The following is a 25,555-nucleotide window of genomic DNA, read 5'->3' on the forward strand; positions in this document are numbered from 1 at the left end:
CATGGGAAGGGATGAGAGCCTCTCTCAACACCTTGTTTTGTGTGGTCCTCTGTGGGCTTGATTCCTTCAGCTGAAGAAGAGGAGAGAAGCTGAGACTCCCAGCGCCTCGGCAAGCCTCTTAACCACAGTGCTTTTCTGGAAAAGAAGAAAGCATTACTTCTTCCTCAAGCCTTTTTCTTCTAGGTCCAACAAGGTCCTTCAAGGAAAAATCAGGCTTGCTGACAGGTGGGAATGGCAACACATCTCTGTCTTCAGCTAATAATAACCAAGCTTTCTTTCCCTATTTGGGCAGCATCCCACCTGCAGTGTGGGCTGCCCAGATGCTAATGAGCCCCACAAGGGAGATGCCTCTTCTTCCCAGACAGCCAGGTGCCTGAGCATTTGCTGTAGGGACACAACTTTCATAAGCTCACATCATTTGCAAGGAAAAGTCCTAGTCAGGGCGCGTGGCTGCTGCTCTGTGTTTTATCTGTCCTTGGAAAACTATTTCAGTAGAGGAGTAGGTGAAATGTCCTGGGAACTCACCTGTTCCAGTAGACAGGTGATGGTGATGCTTCAGACAGTAGGGAACATCTTTGAGAAAAGGGACTGTCAGTGACTTAAGCCACTCTTTTTTTTTTTTCTTTTTTTTTTTCTTTTTTTTTTTTTCTGGCCTTTGGCTGCATCAGTTCCTCATGGTGTCACAGAAGTTCAGGTCCCAGCAGGTCTTGACTGGCCAATTTGATAGGCTGAGGAGCACCCCTGTATTACACCCCGTCTCCCTTAGAGGTGCTGCATCACCCTGGATCCAGAATCCATTGACCTCCAAGGGGCCTCACTCCCACCTTTGCTGGAAGAAAACAACCAGGAGCTGCTGTGCAGCTGTATTTTTCACATCTTTGTGTGTTTTCCTGGTGCATCCTGTGCTTTATGGAATGTATCTTAGGGCTGTTCAAGGAAGCATTGCATTTATTTGTCCGACACCACATAAAGTAAAATGTGTGCAAGCCTATGTAAAACTGTTCTACACATTTCAAGGCACTGAGCAATTATGTTCAATATAGAGCATGTTCAAGTCAGTTCCTGACTATTTTTCTCTCCCTATGCTGCATGCATGCATGTGGATACTATTGAAGTATTACCTTCCCTAACTCACAGATCCCAAATATCAAGTCACTTCTGGGTGGGAGTGAAAGGCAAAGTACTGCAAGGGGACTTTTATTTTCTGAATTATCTCTCTAAATGTGGAGCAGTTCTAGGGGAATCAACCTGTATCAGCACTAGAAAAGTTGTTCTTAGTTTGAGCAGAGAATGTTTGTCATAGTTGTTATTAAATGATGCCTTTACATATTCCAGACCTATTTTTAAAACAAAGGCAATGAAGTTAGGGCATCCAGCTCTATATATGGACACTCCAAATGGCATTGAAATGCTTCATGCATGTGTTTGGCTGAGTGTTGATTTGGGTGTCCAAATATGGACCTCAGAAGGGGATATCTCACTTGGATAAGCATCCTTGCAAATTTGGCATGCAGTGCTTATTTGAACAAAGCAAATTTATTTCTACAATTTAGCACAGAAAAAGCATGAAATGTTTTTATTTTGAGGGACCTTCTTACTCACAGAATTGCCCACTCAAGTGCTAATGTGTGTAGTCTTTCTGAGAAAAAATAAAGCCTTCAAAACCATCTAAGACAACACAGGAGGTAATTAATGAAGAGTGTTTGCAGCATGCAGACCCCCTCTTGTTGCAAAGACAAAATTCTCACTGATAACAAGAGTTCAGTTCCAGCAGAAGGACTGCAGCAAACTCCCTTTCTGCCCTGGCAGCATGTAATGATGCACATTGGGCTGGCTGCTCAGGGACCCGAGGCAAAGCTGTCTCTATCCACTCATGAAGACAATCTCTGCATCTGAACACTGCACATGTGCAACAGCTGGAGCAGTTGCTGTTGCGTGCAGGAACCTTCCCTTGTATCTCCCAGTGCATCAGGATTTTCTTTGTCTGTCTCCTTGATGGCGAGTTCTCCAGGAAAGAGCTTGGCTTGACTATTTGGTCTTAGTGTGTCATAAATAATGTCATCCCTGAGCGAGCACCGTTCTCTAAGTCTTTGCTGGGTTCCCATTAATTGAGAAGGACCTTCTTACATCCTTTGTGTGATTCCACTCATTTTGTTGGCACCGTATAAAGGATGGATTTGGCCTCAAAATTAAAGTAGGGTTTTTTTGCATACTGTATTGTACCATTTGGTCTACATTTTGCTAAGGTTTATGAGTACTTGTAGATTTCTCCCCAGATACACAGCTGTAGATATTTTTAAAATAGCAAACAATGAACTGATTCAACTGTCCAAAGCAGTTGTTCAGCTTCTGAACTTTGGGTTAAGTTGTTAAGAAAGTGTCAGGTGGGCATATTTTCAGGAAAGCTAAGGTAAGTTTGTGATTGTTGGAAATGAGTGAAGCCAGCTCCAGCCTAGCTTTCTCTACCTCTGCTGTCCTGATGATTTTTGACAAGCTGATTCCATTTCTGGAAAAAGCAGTTCATGAGAGAGAAAGATTTCTCTAAAGAGTCTGTTGTTTTTCAGAAGAGTGAAAATGTGTGCTAACAATTCTGGATCACTGACAAAAGCAAAATCAATACACACGGCCTTCATTTTACAGCCAAGTTCAGATGAATAAATAGAGATGCAGCAAGCTGTTTACTGAGGAGACAAGCTCTGTTCTACGTGTCCTTCCAAGCTTGTGCTGTTGTTGTTTGCCTTACATGGCTGGTTAAATGAAATCAGTCAAATAGTTACAGAGCTCACCGGACATCTCAAACCCCTCCATCAGCAGCGCTGGCTGTGCTGGCCAAGAGCTGGGAAGCAATTGAGCAAGATAGCTCAGGGCCTGCAAATACATTGCAGTTGCAGGATTTGGAGGCCATCTGGGAGGAATCCGGTGCTTTGGAGACCCTAAGCTTGATTCTGGGGGGAGTTCAAGCATAGAAAGCCCACATCCTTACAAAAGGACAGGCAAAACACACTCGGTGCGCAGCCCAAGCGCAGCGTGAACAAATTACACTTGCACAGATTGCCTTGGAAAGAATGAAGCCAGTGCATCCATCCAGGGTTCTTTAAAATCAGAAACTAACGCTGCACTGAGCTAACTGTGGGCTTCTTCCCCCATCCCCCTATGCCTTAAACACTGCAAAAACTGAGAGGTGGTGTTGGAGGAGAGAAAACGGAAGGGACATAGATACAGCCTCCAAGAATACTTACGTGTATTTTTCCAAGGCTTCAGACTGAGTTTTGTCTGATCTGTTAACCGGGCAGGTAGAGAAATGAATAACCACATGCACAAAAAGTAAATGAAAAAAAAAATAATAAAACAACAGCACATTTAAGTGCGTTTTTTTTTTTCTTGGAGATTTATTTTGTTTTAATAAATCTGACACCAGTCAGGGAGAGAGAAAAGCTTTGCAAGCCCAATAGGAAGGCAGAGGACACTGCTGGTGCTGCAGATTCTTGCTCCTTTGAAGATGTTTCATCAATATGTCTTTGAGCTCTCTCCCTAGATTAAGGAGTTGCTCGATTTCCCCCCCTCCCTTTTTTTTTTTGTAATTTTTTTTTTTTTTTTTTTAAAAAGCGAGCTTACTCGCCCGGTGTGTTTTCCAAGCTTTCACAGCTCTAATAAATAAGGAGCACCTGTAAAACAGTAGCTTTACGTAAGTGAATCTGTACAAAGGAAAATATAGAAATACAGTATATACATAGTGCTCATAGTGCACCATCACTACAAGGCTCTGGCTCAACTGACTGTGCTACACTGCTCCCAGCACCACCAACACCATCAGAGACACTGCTCCTGAAAGACTGCTCCTCACTTCCCCACAGCAGCCTTATAGAAAAGGTGTACTCTGAACACTCGAGAGTGAACAATTGCTTTATTCGAGTTAGTAAACAGTTACACTGAACCACAAGGTGATCTGAATTTTTTTTTTAATTTTTTTTGTTTTGTTTTTGATTTTTTGTGGGGTTTTTGTGGGGTTTTTTGTGTTTTTTTTCTTATATTTTCTCTTTTTTTGTATTTTTTTTTTTTTTTTTTTTTTTTTTCTCAGAATGGGATACTCCACAACTCTCTTACCAATTCAGTGCCAGTATAACATGCTCTAGTGTACTTTTGGACTCTTGGCTACAACTGTACAAGTGCACACAAGTAAATTCTACCCTGTTATCCTCCACCCACTGATTGAGGATCAAATTGCACATTTCTCTTAACCATGACAGGAGAAAGCAAACAGTGAAACAGAATCATGGGGGATCTTTCTCACTTTACCCTTGTTTTCATTGGTTTGTCCATGCCATTCTAATTATCATGAAAGGGCTATGCATATGGAGAGATTGTCTCACTGCCTTCCTGGATCACTGAAAACCATCAGGGTTGAAATTTCATCCAAGTCTTTCATGACGCCCAGCAAATATTCCCCTCAGATTATTTTACACCTTGAGGGAATTTTGGTCTTTAGTTCAACACTCTTGCTCTGTTCCCAAATGGGGCGCTATTTAGGGGAATTTAAGAGAAAGCTGAGAAGAATAAACATTTACTGAGTTCTCTTGGCATTCAGTCTCTGAAAAACCACAGTATAAACTATTCATGCTGCTTCTTACATCTGTCAAATCAAAAATTAAAAGCCATAAAAGTGTAACACTGAAAATATGGCATTAGAAAGGATAAAGGTGGCCTTTGTAAAAATAACAAGGAAAGTATATTAGCCAATAAAATATTCTAACTCTTCATTTAAAAGTGCATCATGGGTAGGACAGAGATGACTCTGAAGCATTGCTACTCCAGTATTACCCCTTTCCTCCATCAAAACTTGAATAGGTCCAAAACCATACAATGCAAATCACGATTCTTATTGTAGCAGCAAAACCACAGCAGTTTTTTTGAAGGAAAAAAAAAAATCATATAATTGTCCAGTTTCAAATATCTGAACTTCGAAGTCAGAGCAGGAAAAGTACCTATGTTGGTCCGTGTGGTTTTTGAAACCAGGGTGAAAAATCCCCACCAGCAAGAAACCAAGAGGAAAAAGTGTCCCTTGGAGGAGAAGAGGGGTGGTTGCAGGAATGCTGAGCACACTGTGTGGGTCCATGATGTGCTGTCTTCTGGGTCAAAGGCACCCGTGGGACTGAGGCTTCCTCGGAGGGGCTCGGTGATAGGAAGCTGCTCTCTTTGCTGGACTTTTAGCCAGAGGGGGCGGTGAGTGGACCAGCTGGTGTCATTTGGTGGAGTGAGGTGGTTTGCTCTGCTCCCTTTCTCCATGCAAGGTACCCTGCCAGCAAGCGTTCCTGCAAAGCAGACAAGGAGGAAAGGTGGTCAGGGAGAGCAGTGAAAGACTCATCACAGGCAGGCTGGGCACCACCAGAACTTGCATGCAGCCTCGGGCTGGGAGGGCAGAGGGACAGGGACACAAGCCCACTGCTTTGGCCTCAGCTGCCCCTCATGCCACACGCACCCTCGTGGTACACACAGCCTCTGAGGCTGCTGGAAAGGAAGATGGAGGAATTCCTGTGATAAAAAAGCTGGAAACCGATATAATAGTAGTTCATTCTCTGGTTTTCATAGAGGGCCTTTCATCCTGCCAGAGCACAGGTGAATAATGATACTTTGCAGTTGCACAGAAACTTTCACCCCTTGATCTCGGCGTGCTTTAGAGAGCTGGGATGCATTGCTCCCTGCACAGCACAGGCGGGAAAGTGGAGTCAGAGAGAGAGAAGAAGCATTTGGACCAGTACCCCCCAGCATCTGGGATGAGGATAGGATGGGGAGCACTGCACATTTCCAGGGGTCCCTAGAAACACCTCACTGCATGGGCTGGTGGGCAGCTCCACAGGGCTCATTGTTCTCACAGAGAAACTGGGGCGGTGCCCAGAGTGAGATCCACTCTCACATAAATACTCATCCCACCAACAGAGTCAGTGCTGGAGGCACTACTTGTGCTATGCATGCAAACTGCAGACACCCCTCTTGGCCTCTTCTCGAATGTGTAGCAAAGAAAGATGGATGCTCAATGCAGCACAACCAAGCTGCAATGAGGGAGGTCAGGCTGGAGGCCACAAAAACCTTCCCAGTCCCCTCTTGGGAGGGTCTGCAACCAGCCTGTGCCACCACCATTGTAGCTGCAGTGCCAGGAAGGTCACAGACAGCAGAACCAGGTGACTGACACTGCCTAGCATGACAAAGAGAATTCAAATAAAGGCATTTTAGGACACACAACAGACCTCTCACTGAGGTAAATTGCTACCAAGATCTTGTATTTTCATTGTGGAACACTGAAATTTCCACGCACCAAGCAAATCCCATCAGATCACAGAATTAGGCAAAGAGTTTAATTTTCCAGTTGTTTCCTTCTCTTCTGGGCTTCAATTGCAAGTCCACATTTCTCCTGTTATCTGACCAGATGTACTGGCTGCTTTTATTGTGTTTTTTGTTTGGGGTTTTTTTTTTCTTATTTTTAGGACAAAAAAGGGGTGCATCCCAAAGGACTTATTCAGGTAATCCCCTTCTGAAGCCCACCTGTGCCTTGACTTGGTGAGCAATACCAGGGAAAACACAGCTTTATTGACCTGAGGCCTTCAGAAAGCTTCATGATAGCTCCCCTAAAATAAGATGAGCTTTGTCAGGGGTGAAGGCCAAGGTCACAAAAATATTTGTAAACACATTTTTGAAAACCCCAGTCACCTTCTCATTATCAAACTAATGGAACTAAAAACAAGACAGTGGTTACAAGCTTCTAATGCCTTAGCTTATCTAGGGGCTCCTGGGAGTTACACTCATGTGCTTCTACTTCCCTTGTCAATCGATCATGTAGACTGTCTCCTTGGATGGGATCTGCTGTCCCCTAAAGATTCAAACTGAAACACTGAAATACTTATTGGACTCAATTTTGGTCCTGGGTCAAATTCTCCTTGTGAGTCTGTCCACAATCTCCTCTTCCACACTGTCCACACTCCTCTGTCCTCTCCTCTGTCCACACTGGCTCCTCTGCGACCCTCTCGTCACTGTGCTCATGTCCCTTCTCAAAGCAGAGACTGGAAGGCACACTGAATATGTTGACCAGCACAAAGTTCCAGAGCACAGAGACCAGTGTAACTGTGTTAAGGAGTAATATTTGGGCTTTAGGGCAATGTGCCCAGTGGAATGAACAGCTTTGTGTGTAAAAAGAGAGCTGTGGACAAGAACTAGACTGAGAACTGTGATGTATCCACCTCCTAAGTGGACTCCACAAAGTACACAACTGCTTTTTGTCACTTTTTGGCTTGAAGTCTTGCTCAAAGATTCACTAAAAAGGGAAGCAGAGAAAATAAAATCTGTAATATCTGTATGAAACCTCACTCTGTACTTCATGGTAATTTTGCCTGCTCCTCTACTTCCATAGATCAACAGAAATGAATTTCCATCCCTCACTAATCAGTCTCAAATGGCATGGCATAGCACAGACTGATAAGTTATTAGGGAGGGAGGTCATAAAGAAGTTCACTGGGTCTCAGTGCTTTCTGCCTGGAGAAGTCAGCTAGCTTTTTAAGTCCCATCTATTTTTCCTCTACTGCAGATAAGATTCAGTATAAAAGAGTGTGCAAATTTAAGAGAAGGACCTTCCCTGTTGACTGGCTTATATGGCAGCCATCGCATTTGATGAATGCATCTTTGTAGGGATCAAGTGACAGAATCAAAATCCCTATCACTCACAGCATGCAAAGTTTCATAAAAAAAAAATGAGAACACACACAAGTCTTCACCACTTCACAGTTAGACATTACACACCTTGTGCCAACACAGCACATGCATTGTGCATGACCAGCACAATAAAGTCAGCTATTTATATCTCCTGTCCAAAAAAACCAACAAATTATTTTTTAGGAAAGTGACATATGCTCTTTACCCCAGCTGAACTTGCCCTCATCACACATCAAGGATTGCTGATCTGATAGAAAAATCGCATCAGCTACAAAAAAAGGACTTTTTGTAAGCATAAAGTTATGGAGTTCATATTATGTGAGTTGCACTGAAGTGAGCACACTGGGGTTTGCCCACTTAGCAAAGCTAAACAGGTCTGGGCTGATCCTGGGTTGGAAGACCACCTGGAAGTCATGGGCTGTGAGATGGGCTGTAACTCCAACCCCAGGAGGCAGCATGGAAATGATGACAGAAAGAGAAGAAGTAGGAAGGCTCATTTCTGCCCTACTGTCAGTGCAGAGGGCCAAAAGGAAAATAGCTCAACTTGATAATGACCCAGCTCCAGCTGGTACCTTGGAGGTTCACTCACATGGCCTCAGATGCTCCCCTGAGCATCAGGTGAGAGCTGCACTGGTGCCCCCTGTGGCTGTCAGCCTTACCCTGAGCAATGGGTATCTCCAAAACAGACTGCACCAACACCATCTTTGGTTTATATGTCCTGACACATGAGGATGTAAATCCTTGATCAAAACAACACGGAGTTATAGCTCGGCAGGATAGTTTGGCAAATAGGGCAAAACTTCCCCTGCAAGCTTCTCTCTTCCCTTTCTGCAGCTAGCCAGCTCTTTACAGGTGCTGCTGCAGACTGACAGCCCTTTTCCCTGTGTAGCTCCTGAGCTTGATGCTCCTGAGCTCCTGAAGCTGGGCCATGCCTGTTAGAGCCAATTGCTACAAGTGCTCCTTGCTCTATTTGCCCACCATGTCTCCATGCCAAGGAGCTGGGTATCTCAGCTGTAGGGACAGTTCCTTCTCCTGCTCCTCCACACCCAAGCACTGATCTGTCTGTGCTTGCTCCCAGTGCTGCCCCAGGACCCAAGTGTAGCCACCGTGGCAGCAGGCTCCTGATGGCTGTCAAAGCCACCAGAAAAAGCTGCTTCTACCCAATGCCCTCCCCAGCCATGTCCTGCCTCCTCAGAGGGGCCATGTCATTGACATGGCTTTGGACACACGTGTACATGCAGATGCTTTTTCCATGGTTGCTTCCCTCTCATTCTCCACTCCATTGAACATTTCTGTCTCCAGATTCACATCTTATTGTTCAGAAAAAAAAATAGCTAAGAGACTGGGTGGGGAGAGCTGAGGCAACTGTTGATGTGGGCTGGCATGGCAGAGTTTCCATCATTTAGCACAGCACTTAATTCACCCAGACAATGAATGCTGATGTGCTAAAAGAGACTTAGTTCATCTGGGACATGCATGGCCCTAGAGTAAAGGCACTGCAATTATTTTCTCAGGGAAACTGCTCTGAAAAGAAACCACAAGAGTGCAGCTAAAGTCAGCATGGGAGCAAACTCAGCCCTAGAAACACTGTGGAATCATCTGTTACTTGTAATACTTCTGTAATTTATTTTGTTGTTTTGGTTTTTTTTAGCAATTCTTAAAGCAGTTCAATCTTTTTCATTAAAACCTTCCCCTTTGACTACTTATTTTATCTTTCCATGACCTAACTGAAGGGATACCAGATTGCAAGAGTCAGGAGAGGCCTTTAGCACAAATGGGATAACATGTAGGGTCCTTAAGCACCAACCTTTGATTTTGAAGGTGGTATTTTCCTTCTACTCCAGTTTTGTAAGCTGTGGATCCTTCTCAATTTTGGGTCAGATACTCCCGCCTACTGAAATGTGAGCTGTAATCTGAGCAGACATTGTGACTTCAAGGAATGCATTGGGGAAGAGGCTTGGGATTTGTCCTCGTTTTATGCCTAGGCAGAAGAAGTGGTAGGGACAGCTTAGTCACCCCCAACTCTATGACTGAATTGTTGTAGGGATGCACCAGAGGCTGTGCTTGTAATCGTATCCAATCGCTTTATAGTCAGGGTAAGACCTTGAGGGAGAAACATGAACTGGAAAGCAGACATATGTTGTGTGCTGATTCTTGCATCCCTGCATCTATTCCTTGAAAAGCCTTTGGGGAACTTCACCAGTTTCCATCTATATTTGACCCTTTGCTGGTACTATAGTACCATCACTTACTAAACTCATTCCCTGTATGCTAAATTGGACCCCAAAACTAGCTAGAGAAGTTAGGATCAGGGATGTAAGTCACCATGCCCTTCTTTTGTAGCCAGGAAAAAGTGGTAATACAGTTCCAGGCTCTCCCTCATGCTCCTGCACGGTTGAAGGAAAAATCACCACTTATAAAGAGGGAGCAAAGGAATCATCACTGTGGAAGAGACCCCGAGAGTCACCCAAAAGATGTGGCGCCCACAGTACTGGATTTACCAGGCAGATCATTCACTGAAGAGCAACGAGAGAGAAATGAAGACCATCTCTTTCAAAAATGGTGACAATCATTCAAAACAGCAGAGTCTACTCTTGACTGCTTTGTTTCAGCCCCAGACTCCACAGCAGAGGATCCAGCATAAGGCAAAGTGAAAAGACATCTCCCTTCCATTATATATTTTCAGAAAGACAGTCCTCCCCTCAAAATGTCAGTACAGTCTTGGCATGGTAAGCATGCAGCTCTTGTTCATAGCCATTGGAAACAGGATACATGCATGGAGATAACGGCCTGGGCTGCTGTAAATTGTCCCCTGTTACAAAGCATCAACACAACTTCACTGTGCAACTCCCTTCAGGTTTGGATTCTCTTGGGAAAAACAGCTGCCATCAGATACCCATGCCACAGCAATTTCCATTTCCTCATGTTCCCATCACTGTCAAACTTTCGGTGAAAGCAGATTCCCACCAAATCACACTGCTTTCTCCTTTCCTCTCCATGTGGTACAGGGAGAAGAGAGGCAGGGGTTCACAAACTTTAACCTGTGGGGCACCAGGGTCCTTGTTCTCCTTTCCATGCCCAGGGGTCCTAGAGAGCAGCCATTGAGTGAAGTGCTCTGAAACACACCTGGGAAGAGCCTCTCTATCCATCAGCTCTGCAGGAAAGCAGAGGAGACCTGTCTTGGTAGGTGAAGATGCACATTTGGGCTCAGTTCCTCAGATTTCAGCATCAGTGATGCTGTCAGGTTTCTCCTTCAGTGTCATCCTTCCTTCCTTAATACCACTTTCTACTATTCAAAGTATCAATCTCCCAAGAACCTCTCTAAATCACGTAATTTTTTCACAATTTCAAAGAAGTTTGAATGGGCTTAACCTTTGATAGAATAATTGCTCAGTGAATTCATGGAACTCCCCAAACCAAAGACAAAACCAACATCAACCAGGCCCTCCTATCCAGCCCCACGGCACCATCCTTCCCTTCTCTAGGCTTTAATTGACAGGGGTTTACATTTTGGGGTATTTCAAGGTATGTATGCAAGTCTTGCAAGAAGGAAAATGCCATCAGAGCTCTGGACTTGTAATCTCAGCTGTAACCCACACTGTCTCTGGCCATGGCCCCTGTGGCACATCACGGAGGCTGGGGGAGCCAGATCCTGCTTTACACTGAGGTAACTGAGTGTATCTACACAACAGCAAGGCAGCCCATTGCCCTCCCATCAGTGCAGCACCTACCAAATATTTGGCAGACCAGCAAATAGTTTGCTTTGCCCCAGCAATACTTCATGTGCAGACATGACAGAAGATATGATTTTCCTTTTTTTAAAAAACAAACAAATTTTCAACTAAATCTCCCACTCTGTGCTGAGCCGAACTTTAAAGTTCACAAGGATCTTTTTTCAAAAAAAGAAAACAAAACAAGCAAAAAACCCAAAACATAAAAACTAAAGCAGAAGGCAAACCAAATCCAGACAGTTTCTACTCTCTTTTCCTGAAAACAGACAACCACTGTGATGTGATAACCCTTCTTTAAGCCTCTGATTTGGTCTGAATCAGAACTGAAACTTGAATTTCAGCAGCCTCCTGTGGGCCCAAACCACTAGGCTTTTGGCTATTCCAAGGTGCTTCTGAATTTTCCTATCCAAGCTGATCTCTCCAGTAAAACCAGATAAATAGCCAGCAAGAGTCAGATTAACTGTGGGAGGTGGTGTGGAAGAGGACAAATGGTGAGGATGAGGGTCTTGCTGAGCAGCAGCCCATACCTCCCTATGAGAATCTTCCTCCTCAACTGGGTTACACCTGGGACTGGCTTTTTCATCTGAAATCCTATTGCTGGTCACAAAACATAACAACAACAACAACAACAACAACAACAACAACAATAATTTTGCAGAATAAACGTTGAATCTTTTTAGTGAAATGTTCTAGTATCCCAGGTCAGGAAGCAATCAACATTTTCCCATGAACAACTCCTCCATCTGTAACCATCCAGAGCTGCATGCCTCCCACTGTCCCCATGGGGTTTTCCCCTCATTTTCTCAGATCCATCTCAGTTTGTTTCAGCTAAGCAAGAGCAGATGCAGACCCATCCAAAGTCAAGAGGACACGCTCAGGTGCCCCAAATGCCAGGTAGATTATAATGTGGGTGAAGAAAGAGGAAAAACCCATCCAGAAGATCTGAAGAACAAGCAGATGGAATAGACCTTTGTGTAGTGCCAGGCACCTTCCTTATCCCCAGCGCTGCTGTCCACTGAGCAGTCTGCGCTGAACCCAAACACTGTTTTAATTTTCTCTATTTCCCAACTCCCCTACCAACCCTCAAAAAACAGGAATGATATTTCTACTCCCAGGATAACCAGTTCAGCAATAATCGCTAAACTGCTTCAAACAAAATGGAACTTGCATTTTAACTGTACTTTAAAAGGTAGGGTCATAATTCAAATTTTCAGTGACATCATAATGTATCTTCTCTTTTATACAGTGCTCAAGCATCTCTCAGTTGGTGAATTCCTGTGGGAAACGGGTTTTTTTCCCCTCCTTTTGAATAAGCAACTTAGAAGTGGCAGCAAAATCAGTTCATGAAAGCATATAAATATTTGGAGCATAAGCAGGCAACACAAAGTTTTACATTTAACCATGTGGGCTTCAAATGAATAGTTGAGAACTGTTCTAACCATAGGTTTCAAAATCAATTGGCCAAGGATGGGATGCAGATCTTTCCAGAGAGGTCAGAACTCGACAGCTATTTCACTCTGCACTACCCAATCCCTAAACCCCCTATTTTAATTTTTTTTTCTTTAATTATTTTTAAATGTATGCTTCCATAGAAGATGAATGCATTACACAGCCCTAAAGTCCAAAAAGAGGACTGGAAGATGGAGTGCAGAAGAGATTGGAGGTGTCCTCTGGACAAACACAGTTCAGCCTCTTTGCCTCTAATTTGTTATTGTAGGTTGGCTTGAATTTAAGACAGCAATATTTCAGAAACACTTGGAAAAGCAAGCCAGCTGCAGGGAGGATATCGTTACAAATTGAGACACATGTTGTACAGGAATACCATTCTTTTCAAATACCAAAATCATGTCTGGGAAAGTAAAGCCATGCAAATGAGTCAGCAGCAGAACCTCGGTCTGTAACGTGCTGAGAGCCTTCAATTTGCATTAGAGGCACTGAGTGCTGAGTGCACGCAGTACTGTACAGGATTAAGCCCAGATATTTAATTAGCTATAATTTTCATGGTAGAAGCAAATGTGAAATAGTTGAGGGTTCTGCAAAATGTCAGAGGTTACTTCAATTCACTGTTCTCACGAGATGATCGCACACACTTAGAAACACAACCTCTGGTCCTGGCAATGAAATGCAGCTCATGATCAAAATCGTGTAAATAAGGTAAGGATGAGTAGGCCTCCACCATGAGGCCTCAACTGATGGACGCACCCAGGAATGTGCTTAACTTGCTTGTTTGGCTTGATGGGACCCAAAAATAGGCAGGGAGAGGCTCAGCAGGTATTCTGGAAACAAAAAGTGCCCACAAAAAAAAGCGTTTTGCTCCTTGCTGACCCACCTTCAGGTATGGCTTAGTAATACTGAGAAATAGTTTATGACCTCCTCACAGCTGTTCAGAGCTCACTACTCCCCAATGAAGTTGGCCATGGTTGTTTCAGGGTCAAGCTAAACAAAGGCTATTAGGTGCTTAGCTTCTTTATCAGACTTCAGCAGCAGACTCATACTGTCCAGTATCTCAGCCTCTGAATCTAAAGGCAAACATTGTCTCAGATGATGTTTTTACAAGGATGCCTGACTGTTTTACTGTGGCCTTTGCTGTTAGGGACTCTGAATGTAATGATGAGTTGTGCTTTTTTCCCTGTACATTTTCTCTGTCTCACTGTCTTTGGTAGCTCAACAGCACAAGAACAGGCTGATGAAGAGCTAGATTTACACTTAACACTTTTGAATGCATCCAAATCTTCTTTGGACCAGCTTGAATAATAAGAACATCAGGCTTTATAGGTATGAAAGGGCCCAGTCAGTCCTTAAAGCCTGGCAAAGAATTATGAGCTGTTTCAATATGTATGCAGGTTGTATCAGCTTAAGGAATGGCATGGATTAGATGCTTATTCCATTTCTAATAGTTTTCATTTCACAGGACAATTAAAAATAATATGGGCAACTAAGTACCAAAATAAACTCTAAAATCAGTGGTTCCAAGTCCTGAAAGCTGTCAGGGAGATTACAGCCTGCAGGAGCCAGAGGCTTTGCAAATATCTGTGGGTCTGTCATTCGAGACATGGCTTTTTTTGCTGGCTGATGGTCTGGCCTTGTTTTTTGTTTGCCAGCAGTCCTAGATGCTCACTACCTTTACAAATCAGACCAGGTGTAGTTATTTGCTAAATTGAGTTCAAGCGTCAGGTTCCGTATTCAAACCATATGCCCAAGGAAGTTTTAAAGAAAAGCAGGAGGAACCCATCAGAAAGGAGCAATTGTTCCTTTGATTCAGAGTGTGCAATGATGTACGGCAGCGTACCCTGATCCTGCAATTTACTGCCATTGAGACAGAAGTTAGTGCTCCCACACCCTGGCAACAAGATGTGGGAGCTGAAAACCACTCTGGAAGCATTTCATTTTATACTTCACCGTTTTGAGAATCTCTTGCTGTTGTTTTGTTTTGCTTTGTTTTGTTTTGTTTCTGGGAAATCCTTTTCCTGATTTAATATAGCTGAGAAGCTACAGAGGCAATTTTGAAACATTAAGATCACGCTGCCAGAGCCAGGCAGCTCTCAAGGGCAAAGCTTCAGTTCCAAGCAAATGTGTTTAAGGCTTTGTGGTGTTAACAGTTTCTCCTGTCCTTTTTGGATAAATGGAAAATTTCTGTATGCTCATAAGAAGCCAGGTGAAGGAAAACTTCTGAACCAGAAGAGTATGTGTTAAGTGTACGAGTCCAAGTACGCTGACAATTTAAATTAGTTTAGCACCAGTGGAACTATATCCAGTTAAAATTAGCCAAGGCTCTGGCCCATAGTGTTAAAAAAGATTATTAGCATAAAAATGTGTTTAAAAATATAAAATCTGTTTTCAAGTATACCTTTAAGGTCAAATTCTATTCTGATGAGAGTGAAGAGGGCAGGTAGATAGATGCTACAGTCACAGAGGAGTGGTAAAAACTCTTAAGGCAGAAAGAGAGGTTAATAGCTATGGCCCTTGCCCCAGGAATCCTCACCAGAGTAGGAAATCTTGTGCTGGACCATTATGGGCAGGGGAGCTCACAGTGGGATCTGTATTACTTCTGCTGTGAACTGGAGTGTTGTATATATGCATGTTGTATATTTTTATGACTACAATGTACAAACTAGGCAGCTGGAGGCTTGGGCCTATAACTCAGCAGATGCTGATCCCAGGATAGAGGGATTGGCTCTGTAGGTGTCCATACTCCTACAATTTCTATTACTTTTGGGAGAAATTCTGCTGACACAAGCAGAAAAACTCCCTTCTGCCTCCAGCCTAGGATAAGTCAACACATACACACACACAGAAGCTAACTGTGAGTTTAGCATGTGCCACTTAATTTTCTAATGTAGTTTACCATAACTATCACATTAAATCCATGAAGACCTTAGTGTTTCCATTTATTTGCTTTAGGAAACCTTGACACCAAAACTTGGAGGGTTAAAACTGATCCCGCCTGGAGGTAAAGTATGTAGGCAGGCACAAATAACACTGCTAATTTTAGAAACTCACATTGCTCAAACTTGAAAAAAATAACACCCAACAGAACATTTTCCCTAGCTTCATTTCTTTATCATAAGAGGACTTCAGCATCAAGACATCTTTTGCTGCTTCTTTGAATTGCATCAAGCCAGAACAGCTTGACAGTCCACATCCTGATGGAGAGACTAAACTTTAACATCAAGGATTATGTTGCTGATTAGCACTTCCAATAATCAAGTAATTGGTACATTAAATAATCCAGAATCTGGCGACTTGCCTGAAAAGGTCACACCTGCATTGATTCCTTTTCAGACAGTCCATGTTGCTGTTGCACAAATTCAATCTGTCTGTCCAGAACTCTAGCGTAAAAATATTTGGCTGATTTCCTTCTTCTCATACAATTTTATGGGAAATAAAATCCAGGAAAACTTGCACATTAGGGCTATATGCTCAGATTTTCCAATTAGGGTAGGTGGGGACCAAGAAAGAAAAAGACAGTTCTCTAGACTTTTTCTTCTCTGGGGTTGGCATGGCCAGTGCAATCAATACAAACCTCTAAGGGCTCAAGTCAACACAATTATTAGTGCATCTCCTGCCCTTTTTCTATTTTAGTAGAATTTATATGAGTCTGGGAGTGTTTTGTGAGGGATCTTCCCCACAGCCAGACTGGTGCAGCAGCAGGATTTTACCTCCATCCTTCCCCAGGGCTAGGCAGGAGGAACTCATGGCAATGGCAGAGGTCGGGGCTGTGACATGAGGGGCTGCAGTGATGCTCTGCTCCCCCTGCTCATCCCCTCTGTACAGGCATGGGCAGGCTCTGAGCCCTGAGTACCCTTCACAGACAGACTGATGGAAGGCCAGAAATCTAAAAAGCTCCTCTGTTCCTCTGGACTGGCTATTATCAGTGCTAGTGAAAGGGGGACTCTGCATGAAACCGGAGATTCCTCAACTCAAATCCAACACTGGAGCTGCACAAATCACTTGTGTGTGCCTTCAGAGGCTCAAAACCCACCCTCATTTCACTGAGATACCCACTGGAATGAGATGGTTATCATGCTGTTTATTTCTGCAGAGTATTTTGGGTATCTTCTCTCCTTTGAAACAAATAAGGATCTTGGTCTCATATCTCTTCTGCATAGAGGCTGATTCTTTTCTTTATGTGTAGAAAGGAGAGGATGAACACACACTGACTAATGACTATCAACATGTCATGTTAGGCCATTGCACAAACCCCGGAGGCACAGCTGACACCTAGGCTGGGCTTTTTTAACTTTCAGCATCTATAAGGACATCTGTGTCCACGCAGATCACCCTAAGCTTCCTTCACAGCAGGGAGAAGTAGGCATTCCTAGGGCACAATTCGTCTGAGCTGTCTTTGTTGTTGACTTTGGGATGAGCTCAGCTGTCTTTGAACTGTCTGCTTCTCTAGGATGAGAGCTTAGACAATTAGTTCATCTGTGTCTTCATTTCAGATGTTTATATATTGGGTCAGATTAATCTTGCCTGGCAACCTCAAAACTTTCCTGTGAGGCAGCTCTTACACTGAAACAAAGGAAAACGTCTAACTTCTAGTGAATGGGAAAATGATTGCTCCTAAGGATAACCACAGTGGTAATTATTGGCATTTACTGAATACAAAGAGTTACGGACAGTAACTGAGTGATAAAGCATCCTTCTTGTCTTTTCAAAGCAGCTTGTTCAGTTTGCCCACTTCCTTTGACAAGCACTATCTGTGGAGCAATACTATGTATAATTGTGTCAACAGGCAAAAATACACAGCTCAGGGAAGCCAGAAATCTCTGAGTTTTAAGGTTTTGGCTCTGGATGGTGCTAAACCCTTCCTGAAATCAGGACTTTGGGAAGGTGGCATTACTGCAGCCTAGATGGTCTGGGCAAGCTTAAACAGATGCTAAGAACCAAGTACTCTTTGACTACAGTGCCAGCACACAAATGTGCAAGTCTCTTAGCACTGTCTTGAAAAAAGAGTTATGGGGAGTTTGAGCAAGATGGGAAAGGATGGGTTAACCTCAGCTCTCCTAGAATTAAATCAAAGGAATTCAGTCAGATAGTGGCCTTCTCACTCGATCAAATCCCAATCCCTAGGTAAAAGCATGGGTTGTATGAAGAAACAATCTTTCACGTTGCAGAAGTGGCAATAAAGAAGGGTTTGCAATAAAGATGTCACTGCTGAGAGGGACATACAGTCTATCCACACACTTCAGCAGTGGGTAGGGTTATCTTCACCAGCAGAGCACAGGAGTGTGTAAAGATTCGAACTATTTATTTGCATTCTGAGTTATTGTATATGTTTGTTATTAGTCCAGGAAAGTTATAGTTGTCCTCTGTTCTTACAAAGGTATCTTTTAAATGTGTCAGCACATGCCTGGAGCAAAGAATAATGGTTCTGTTCCGCTGAAGAAAGTAAATAAATACTATTTGTGATCAAGGAATGTAATGTTTCTGGCACGCACAGGGAACACAGCATTAACAAATAAAAAGGTAGTCCTGACTACATGTTTGATGCTGCAATTAGCCTGCACTGATGGAGCAGGGAGATGTTGCAAACGGCCCAGATTCCACAGCTTGTGATGCTGTCTGTGGTCGTGGGTGCCAAGCCCTTCAAGGCAATATTTGCCTTGCACCGCTGCAGTCACTGTTTGTGCTACCAGGGACAGGGATTTACTGGAGGCTACAGAATATTCCACGGATTGTAATGAAATTTGGCATGTCATCAAGCCACATCCGGCAAACCATCAGTATTTTACTGCCGAACAGATTTCTTGCAACACCCACCATTTTCCCTTTTCCTGAAAGCAGCTCTCCACGCTTGTGAATCTAAATAAACGCAATTACATTTGTTTCTTGTTCGCAGGTTCGAGGCAACTGATATATATTAAACTAACAGCTTTTCAAAGGCACTGTTTTATCAGAGGGATGCAGTAAGCAGGGAATAGGGAACAAATAGGGGTGGGGGAGCTTTCTGCATCTTCAGCATTGTCCTTAGACAAGCCACATTTGTTGGTGGACTTACCCGTATCTCTGCCTTGCTTTGCAGCCCTACCAAGAACCACACGTGTAATAACCACGGGGCTGAGGGAAACCTCAGCTGCTTTTCTGAAGTGGGAAGCTTGCACCAAGTTAGGAGAGTAAAGCCCCATGGCACAGGTCTTGCTGAGATAAGCCACAACAGGCAGGTCCCAAAAAGAGCAGGCAATCCCTAAGCATCAATACTTGAGAAAGGAAAGCTCAGGGAGAAGGATTTTGCTCCTCAGATAACAGCCCAGCTGAAAGCCAAGATGCAGTCTGGAGGCAGACCAAAGTAAGATGGTTGGAGATGACCATTTGCTAAGTCAATTGGATCTGTGCTAGCAGGAAGCAGCTGGGTCATTCTGCTCTATGCTATGCTGTAGGGCAATTTCAATCATCATAGTGAAGGCTTGAGCTGCTGCGTAATTCAGCTGGAATAAGTAAGCAGATTAATGGCCCAGACCTAAACCATATCCTAGGCAGAAAACCACTGACTTAGACATAGATGACACAATAATTTCACAGCCAGCATCGTCACGAAATTTTCTGTGAGCAAAAGTGTAATGAGGCTGCTGATGGATGGAGTACTGACAAGTACAGATGCAATACAACACAAAGAACAATATTAAAACATAAATACCAATAGTTTTCTGAAAATGCAGATAATTGGGGATGGGCACCTTGCTTCACAGAGGCCACATCCACATGCGTTTGACCTCATACCTGAAAATACTCATTCTACTCACACAGAAGGCAGTAGCGATTACACAAACCTTTACTTATTCTGATTTCGAATTCGGAGACACCTCCTTTTCAATGGTGGCTCCAGATCCTCTGGCCCTGTGCTGAGTATTGGCGTTGAGATAATGCACGGTGCGATAGCAGTCTTTTCTGCTGGTTTTGGCACAGGCTGGATGACACAACCTGTCTTGGGCAGCATCCGCAAAGCATACGCATGGTCCTCGTCTGCTGGGTTGTTAAGGTTCGGGTCCTGTTTGTCTCCCCCAGCAAGGGGCTCTTCCCCAGGCTTCTTGACAGCATCTCCCTCGAGGTGGCAGTTTGATGAGCAGTTGTTCTCCTTAACAGACTCCAGCTCGCTCAGGGCCAGCTCCTCTGGGAGCTGGGGCTTTTTCTGCTCCTGGGGCGGCTCCGGGTTCTTGGAACCCTCCGTGCTCTTTGTGCCATTCACAATGACGTTGCACACCGCTGCACCAGCTTCCAGTCCCGCCGCGCCAGAGGCCAAGGAGACGGGACAGCAGTGAGCTCCGTCACTGCACGGTAACGTTTTTGAGTCAACTGGGCTGCAGTTGTCCCTGCAGTCACTGCAGTTCCTTTTCTCTGAGCTACCAAAAGCCAAATTTACAACACTGTTAGGTTCACGTTCCACTTTCACTTGGGCGTGTAAAGCCCTGTGGATAACATTGTGCAGCCTAGACCGGTGGCCTACTGTTAGGTCTATCACACCATCCTGTGGACCCTGTAGCACACTGGGGAAACCAAATTTACTGTTCACTGGACTACTAGGTCTGACAGTCAAGTCAACAACTTCATTTTTACTGTGCTCCTGAAGCACTTGAGCTTGATTTAGGGACTGGCCTGAGCAGCTCGGTGACGAGTCAGAGGATTTAGACGATCCTTGCTTTGACTCTCGGGGGGATGAAGAGCTATTGGTTGGCTTTGCCCCAGGCGTCTCGCTGGAGGTACTCGGAATGAAGCTTTCACCATTGCTGGAGAAGCCATTGGGGGGTTTGGAGTCATTGATGTGAGGGATGGGGATGGGAATGGGGATGGGGACGGGCAAAGGGACAATGACAGGATATGGCACTAGTAGAGTCGGGGGTGGCACCAGCGGAGCAAGGGATGGCAATCCAAAGTTCATCATCTGTGGCATAGGCATAGGACCATTTGGCATCATGCTGACAGGAGGAAAGGGAAGACTAGGCAGAGGAGCTCCAGGAGGGGGAGGAGGCAACAAGCCTGGAGGGTTCCCAGGCATGGTAGGTGTTGTGGGAGGATGGATATGAGGGGAAAGCATTGGCCTGTGCATGGGGCTAGAGGTGGGACCCATATTCCTGGGACCACCTGGTGGGGGACCAATTCCAGGAATCATTGGATTTGACAGAGGGCTGTTAGGATTTGAGGCATGGTGAGGCGGCCCACGAATAAACGGTGGACGGATTTGCTGCATGATTTGTTGTTCCATGAATATGGGCAGAGGAACTGGCCCACGGTTTGTCATCACCATGGGAGGACTGCGAGGTGGGACACCGATTGGAGGCACAATGCTAGCAGGTGGCTGGACAGAAACTGGTGGAATATTTGGATTCTCACTGATGGGGATAGGTTTGGGAACTGGCGTGGGGATTTTAGTGACAGAGCAGTTGGCAGTGTCAGACGGAGAGGCAGTGGTAGACGCTGATGGTCCAGGACCTTGAATTTGGCCAGCTGCAGACGCTGGGGATGGGGCTTTTCTCCGAGCATCTGCTAGCGGTATATTCCAAGAATCTGGAGTCAGCAGCTGCACCCCAGTGCCTTCTGCTTTATTTTCGACTGGAGGATGTAATGTACTGCACAGTCCAGCTGGAAGATTGGCCTGTGTTTCTTTGTAGAAAATGTCCATTTTGTACTGATTGAGACATTTTGCACTGCAGAACTGAAGCCTTCTTTCCCCGTCCCCAAAATCCAGATACTCTTTTGTGTGTCTTATGTGCTTACACCAGTCACATACCTACAACACAGTAACAAAATCAAATCAGGTAAGAAAAGCAATCTTCTCTTCATAGTGTTATTTAAAAAGTCATTTTTCAGTTGCTTTCTAAATACTCACATTATTTTTCTAGCAGAAAAAAATAGTTAAGTTTGTGCAAACTGCTTTTTTTTTTCCTCCACAAAATTGATGAATTTAATGCCACTCCCCTTTCTGGCTCCCATGATCTCAATTCTACCTGAGACAGTAGATTTTATATCTTAAAACCCATGCCACAGAGAAGAATCCTCAGCTAGCACAAACCATTGTAACACACATGTAAGTATATAAAAAAGCATGAGCCATATGAGCACGACTGTGATTACTCCTGAGATTCTATGATTCTATGAGTGGTAATTTAAGCCCACCTGTACTTGCCTGGGATGCCACGCTACACAAGAAATATGATAACTCAAAAAGGACTCAGAAAGTTGCTGGAAATGAATGGAAATCATTTCTGCTAAACTGCAGCACACTGTAACGTTTAGTATGCTATTAAGAGTATCAAATACTAAGTTGGAAAGGGTGTGGTATTTTAAAATGGCATCATGAAACAAAAAGCATCATTCATCCTTTGCCCTTCATTCCAAGGGGAAACTTGGAAATAGTCAGGACATTTGTGTGAGGTTTGAATAGTCACAATTTGTGACGTTCCAGCAAGCTGGAATTATTTTCTGAGCTATTTGCCCACTCTTGTGTACGAGTCACTTTCAGTTAAACCTCTTGGCAAGCAAGGGCCTATTTATCAACTTTTGAAATACTACGGCAAAAAGTTTGTGTTGCAGGCTCATTTTTGCTTTGTTTCTCTGCTTTTCATTTAATACATTTCTGTGTTACTCTTGGTGTGGTGAAGGCATAGCCAATTTTTTTTTAAAGTAAGGCTGCAGAACTAATTAAGCTGTGAAAGGTTTTCCCAGTTGTAAACCACTAGACTCCAAAGTTCAAAAAATAGTCATTCTAGGCTTCAGAATCCATTACTTCAGAGAAATTATTGTGATTTCATTAACACATTAATTTTGCAACACCAACAGCTCTCACAGATGGTGAAGACATGATCTACAATTCAAATATGACTCTTGTTTGCACAAATGCCTTTCCTTCATATGGCATTTTAAACAAGAATTAATATGAGTAATCTTGCCATAGCTATAAACAGATAAACAGATGTCAGATTTTTCAGTGCCTTACTTTTTTGACAGAATTTTACACACATGAAAAAAAAAACATTTTTGTCATTTTCATTAGCTCTCAAAATACTCAGCTCACAGAGATTTTTGGTGCTTTCTATCAGCATGTTGAGCCTATGACCATTTCAGGATATATACTGGTACTGTTCTGCCTTTTCCAAACATCCCACATTAGCTTCTTTATAAATTACTATATCTTTTGTTAAAAAATAAAAAAATAATAAAAGGAAGGAGGGAAAAAAAAAAAGGATACAATTGTGAAAAGACTGCATTATAATGATAATTAATTTTAATAACTATTGGCCATACAAACAATTCCAAACAACATATGTTGGGCATCTGATTATCCATCTCATTTAACTCTCAGCTTTCTTTAATATAAACAGTGGTGACATTTTTGAGTTTTCAGTAATATATCTTATATATATATATATATATATATATATAAACACACACACTGACACCCCATATATGCTATGGATATTAGCCTGTTTATTTTGACCCTACCACCTTTTGGTTATCAGTCAGGTTGCTATTTCATTCCCTCTCCTGCCTCACCATCCCATTCAAACACTCACACATACACTCCCTCTATTTATGACAATGCTTTTATCCCAACAGCCAGATCAAAATAAACAATTACTTAAGAAGAAGCAACTATTAAGTCACCCCGTAAGTCTGGGAAGGCAGGGCACAGAATTTTAGCCTGGGCACGGCCAACACAGCTCCACATGAGATAAAGCAGAGGGTGCTGGTGCTGCTTGACATGTGCAGCATAAGGACAGGCATCTTTCCAGCACAATGTCCCATGCAAGGCAGAAAATTTCCTGGTGTGCTGCACACAGGGCCAGACTTCCACTGGACACACACTGATGATGTAGCACCCTAAAAAAAGTGAACTAAAAGTCTGTCAAATGCAGGGAATAGTCAAGAGAAACGCCCCTGCTGCCACGGCACATGCATCCCCCCAAACTCTAGGGCAGATGGGAAGTCGGAGTGCATGGAGGAAGGCAAATGGGGGGCACCCCCACTTCCAAGGGCCCCCCGGGTTTTACCAGGTCTTGTCTCTCCCTCTGCTCCCTGCAGGAAGGCTCTTACAGCTCATACAGTACCAGAGCTGGGCAACACCTCCTCACAAATACTGCAAACAAACAGCAGTGGGCACTGGATCGTGCTGGGTATTTGGCATGGGCATGGGTTTTGCCACCCATCTGGCAAGTCAACACAGGATGATTTCATGGAAACACCTTATAACTGACCTCCTGAAATTTTTTGAGTTGCCACTATTTTCCGAGGGGACAAAACAGGAATTTGTGAGTCTACACCACAAGCCCATAAAGTACTATTTAACTCAGGAAAGCTGCCGAATTTACCCTATAAAGTAATTTTTGATTGCGAGTTCACTGCTGTAGCCACAAAATGCTGTATTTTTGCACGTATGTAATCAGGATATAAACCACTGTGCTCCTTCTGCCTCCTGCAGGGTATGCTCTTGCCCCAAGGGCTGTGTGAAGTGGCAGGAGGTTTCCACATCTGCTCCAAGAGCTGCACCAAGAGGTATCAGGAGCTCCCAGCTGGCTCCCAAGGAAGGCTAGGGGAAAGATGAAGCTCCTCCTAGTCATCACCCACAAAAACTGGGTCTGCTTGTAGGGTAAAGACACAGTGACAACTCTAAAGGATGGGGCAGGACTCCAGACACAGCCACTTTCCTGATTTAGTCCTGGGATAGTGCAGCTAAGAACTGGCCTTCCCTGAGGGCAAAGAAAGCTAACCAGCCTGTAACCCTGCAGCACCTGAGAAATTTGAGAAATAAACCCAGCCTCTTTATCTTTCTAGGAAGAGCTCCCTCAGAGACTCTGTTTAAACAGACAGGAAGAAAAATACAGGCCCCAAATTTTCTAATAATTTAATTTCATTAGTTATTGGTTGAAAAATTCACTGAAATATTTTAGTGTTTTATCACTGTATTGATTTTTTTATCTCAACTGTGCTCCTATTTCATTTCTACCTAAACAAATATTTTCTCTTCTTCAGTAAAATATTTAGTAAATCCTGCTCAGAAATTCTCTACTGATTTCTCCTGTTTTCAATTATTCACTGCAGTACAAGAAACTCTGAAGTCTGCTTGCCTCACTCACATATTGATCACAGACAGTTCTGTATATTTTACCACTAGATAAAATTAATTAAAGCCACAGAAATGAAAGGCAGCAATTCAGTCCCTCTGAGCATCCTGGATGGACCAAATATCTAATAATTTCCCCACTGATTTTATGCAAAATCTCAAACAAAGTTAAGATCAGTAAGAAATGTCAATATACTGCATCCATATATTCCACTATAATCTATCTATCTATCTACCTATTTATCTACCTATCTATCTAAGCAGTCAGTGTATGCTGCTTATTTAAGATACAAGTATAAAATGTGCATGTCATACACAGGTAATACAACTCTTTACACTACCATACTAAAAAGCAGAAAAACAGTCCCTGTGATGAAGAGGAAATTACTGGAGGAGAAAAAATGTCACTTAAGAATTAATGAATCAAGTCTGTCTTACAGGATTGATCATTTAAGATGAGGTCAATGAATTTATGGTACAAATGGCTATATCACTAGAGGTAATAAAATGGAGCAATATCATTCATTTTACATCTAACTAATGACATGCTCAGAGTAATTACAGACTTCTT

The 25,555-nt window shown here is 43.4% G+C and overlaps 1 protein-coding gene across 1 annotated transcript in view; it reads right to left on the reverse strand.

The window, feature by feature from the left end:
- Positions 1 to 4,060: 4,060 nt before the first annotated feature.
- Positions 4,061 to 25,555, reverse strand: part of SOBP (sine oculis binding protein homolog) — a 117,640-nt gene continuing 96,145 nt past the window's right edge. The window contains exons 6-7 of the mRNA XM_030448187.1: positions 19,700 to 21,654; positions 4,061 to 5,309 (exon numbers count right to left, since the gene is read on the reverse strand). Of these exons, the coding sequence (XP_030304047.1) occupies positions 19,702 to 21,654 (1,953 nt within the window). The 3' untranslated portion in view covers positions 4,061 to 5,309; positions 19,700 to 19,701. The remainder of the gene's footprint in view (positions 5,310 to 19,699; positions 21,655 to 25,555) is intronic.

Source organism: Calypte anna, chromosome 3 (assembly GCF_003957555.1).
Source record: "Calypte anna isolate BGI_N300 chromosome 3, bCalAnn1_v1.p, whole genome shotgun sequence".
Classification (NCBI taxonomy): Eukaryota; Metazoa; Chordata; class Aves; order Apodiformes; family Trochilidae; genus Calypte; species Calypte anna.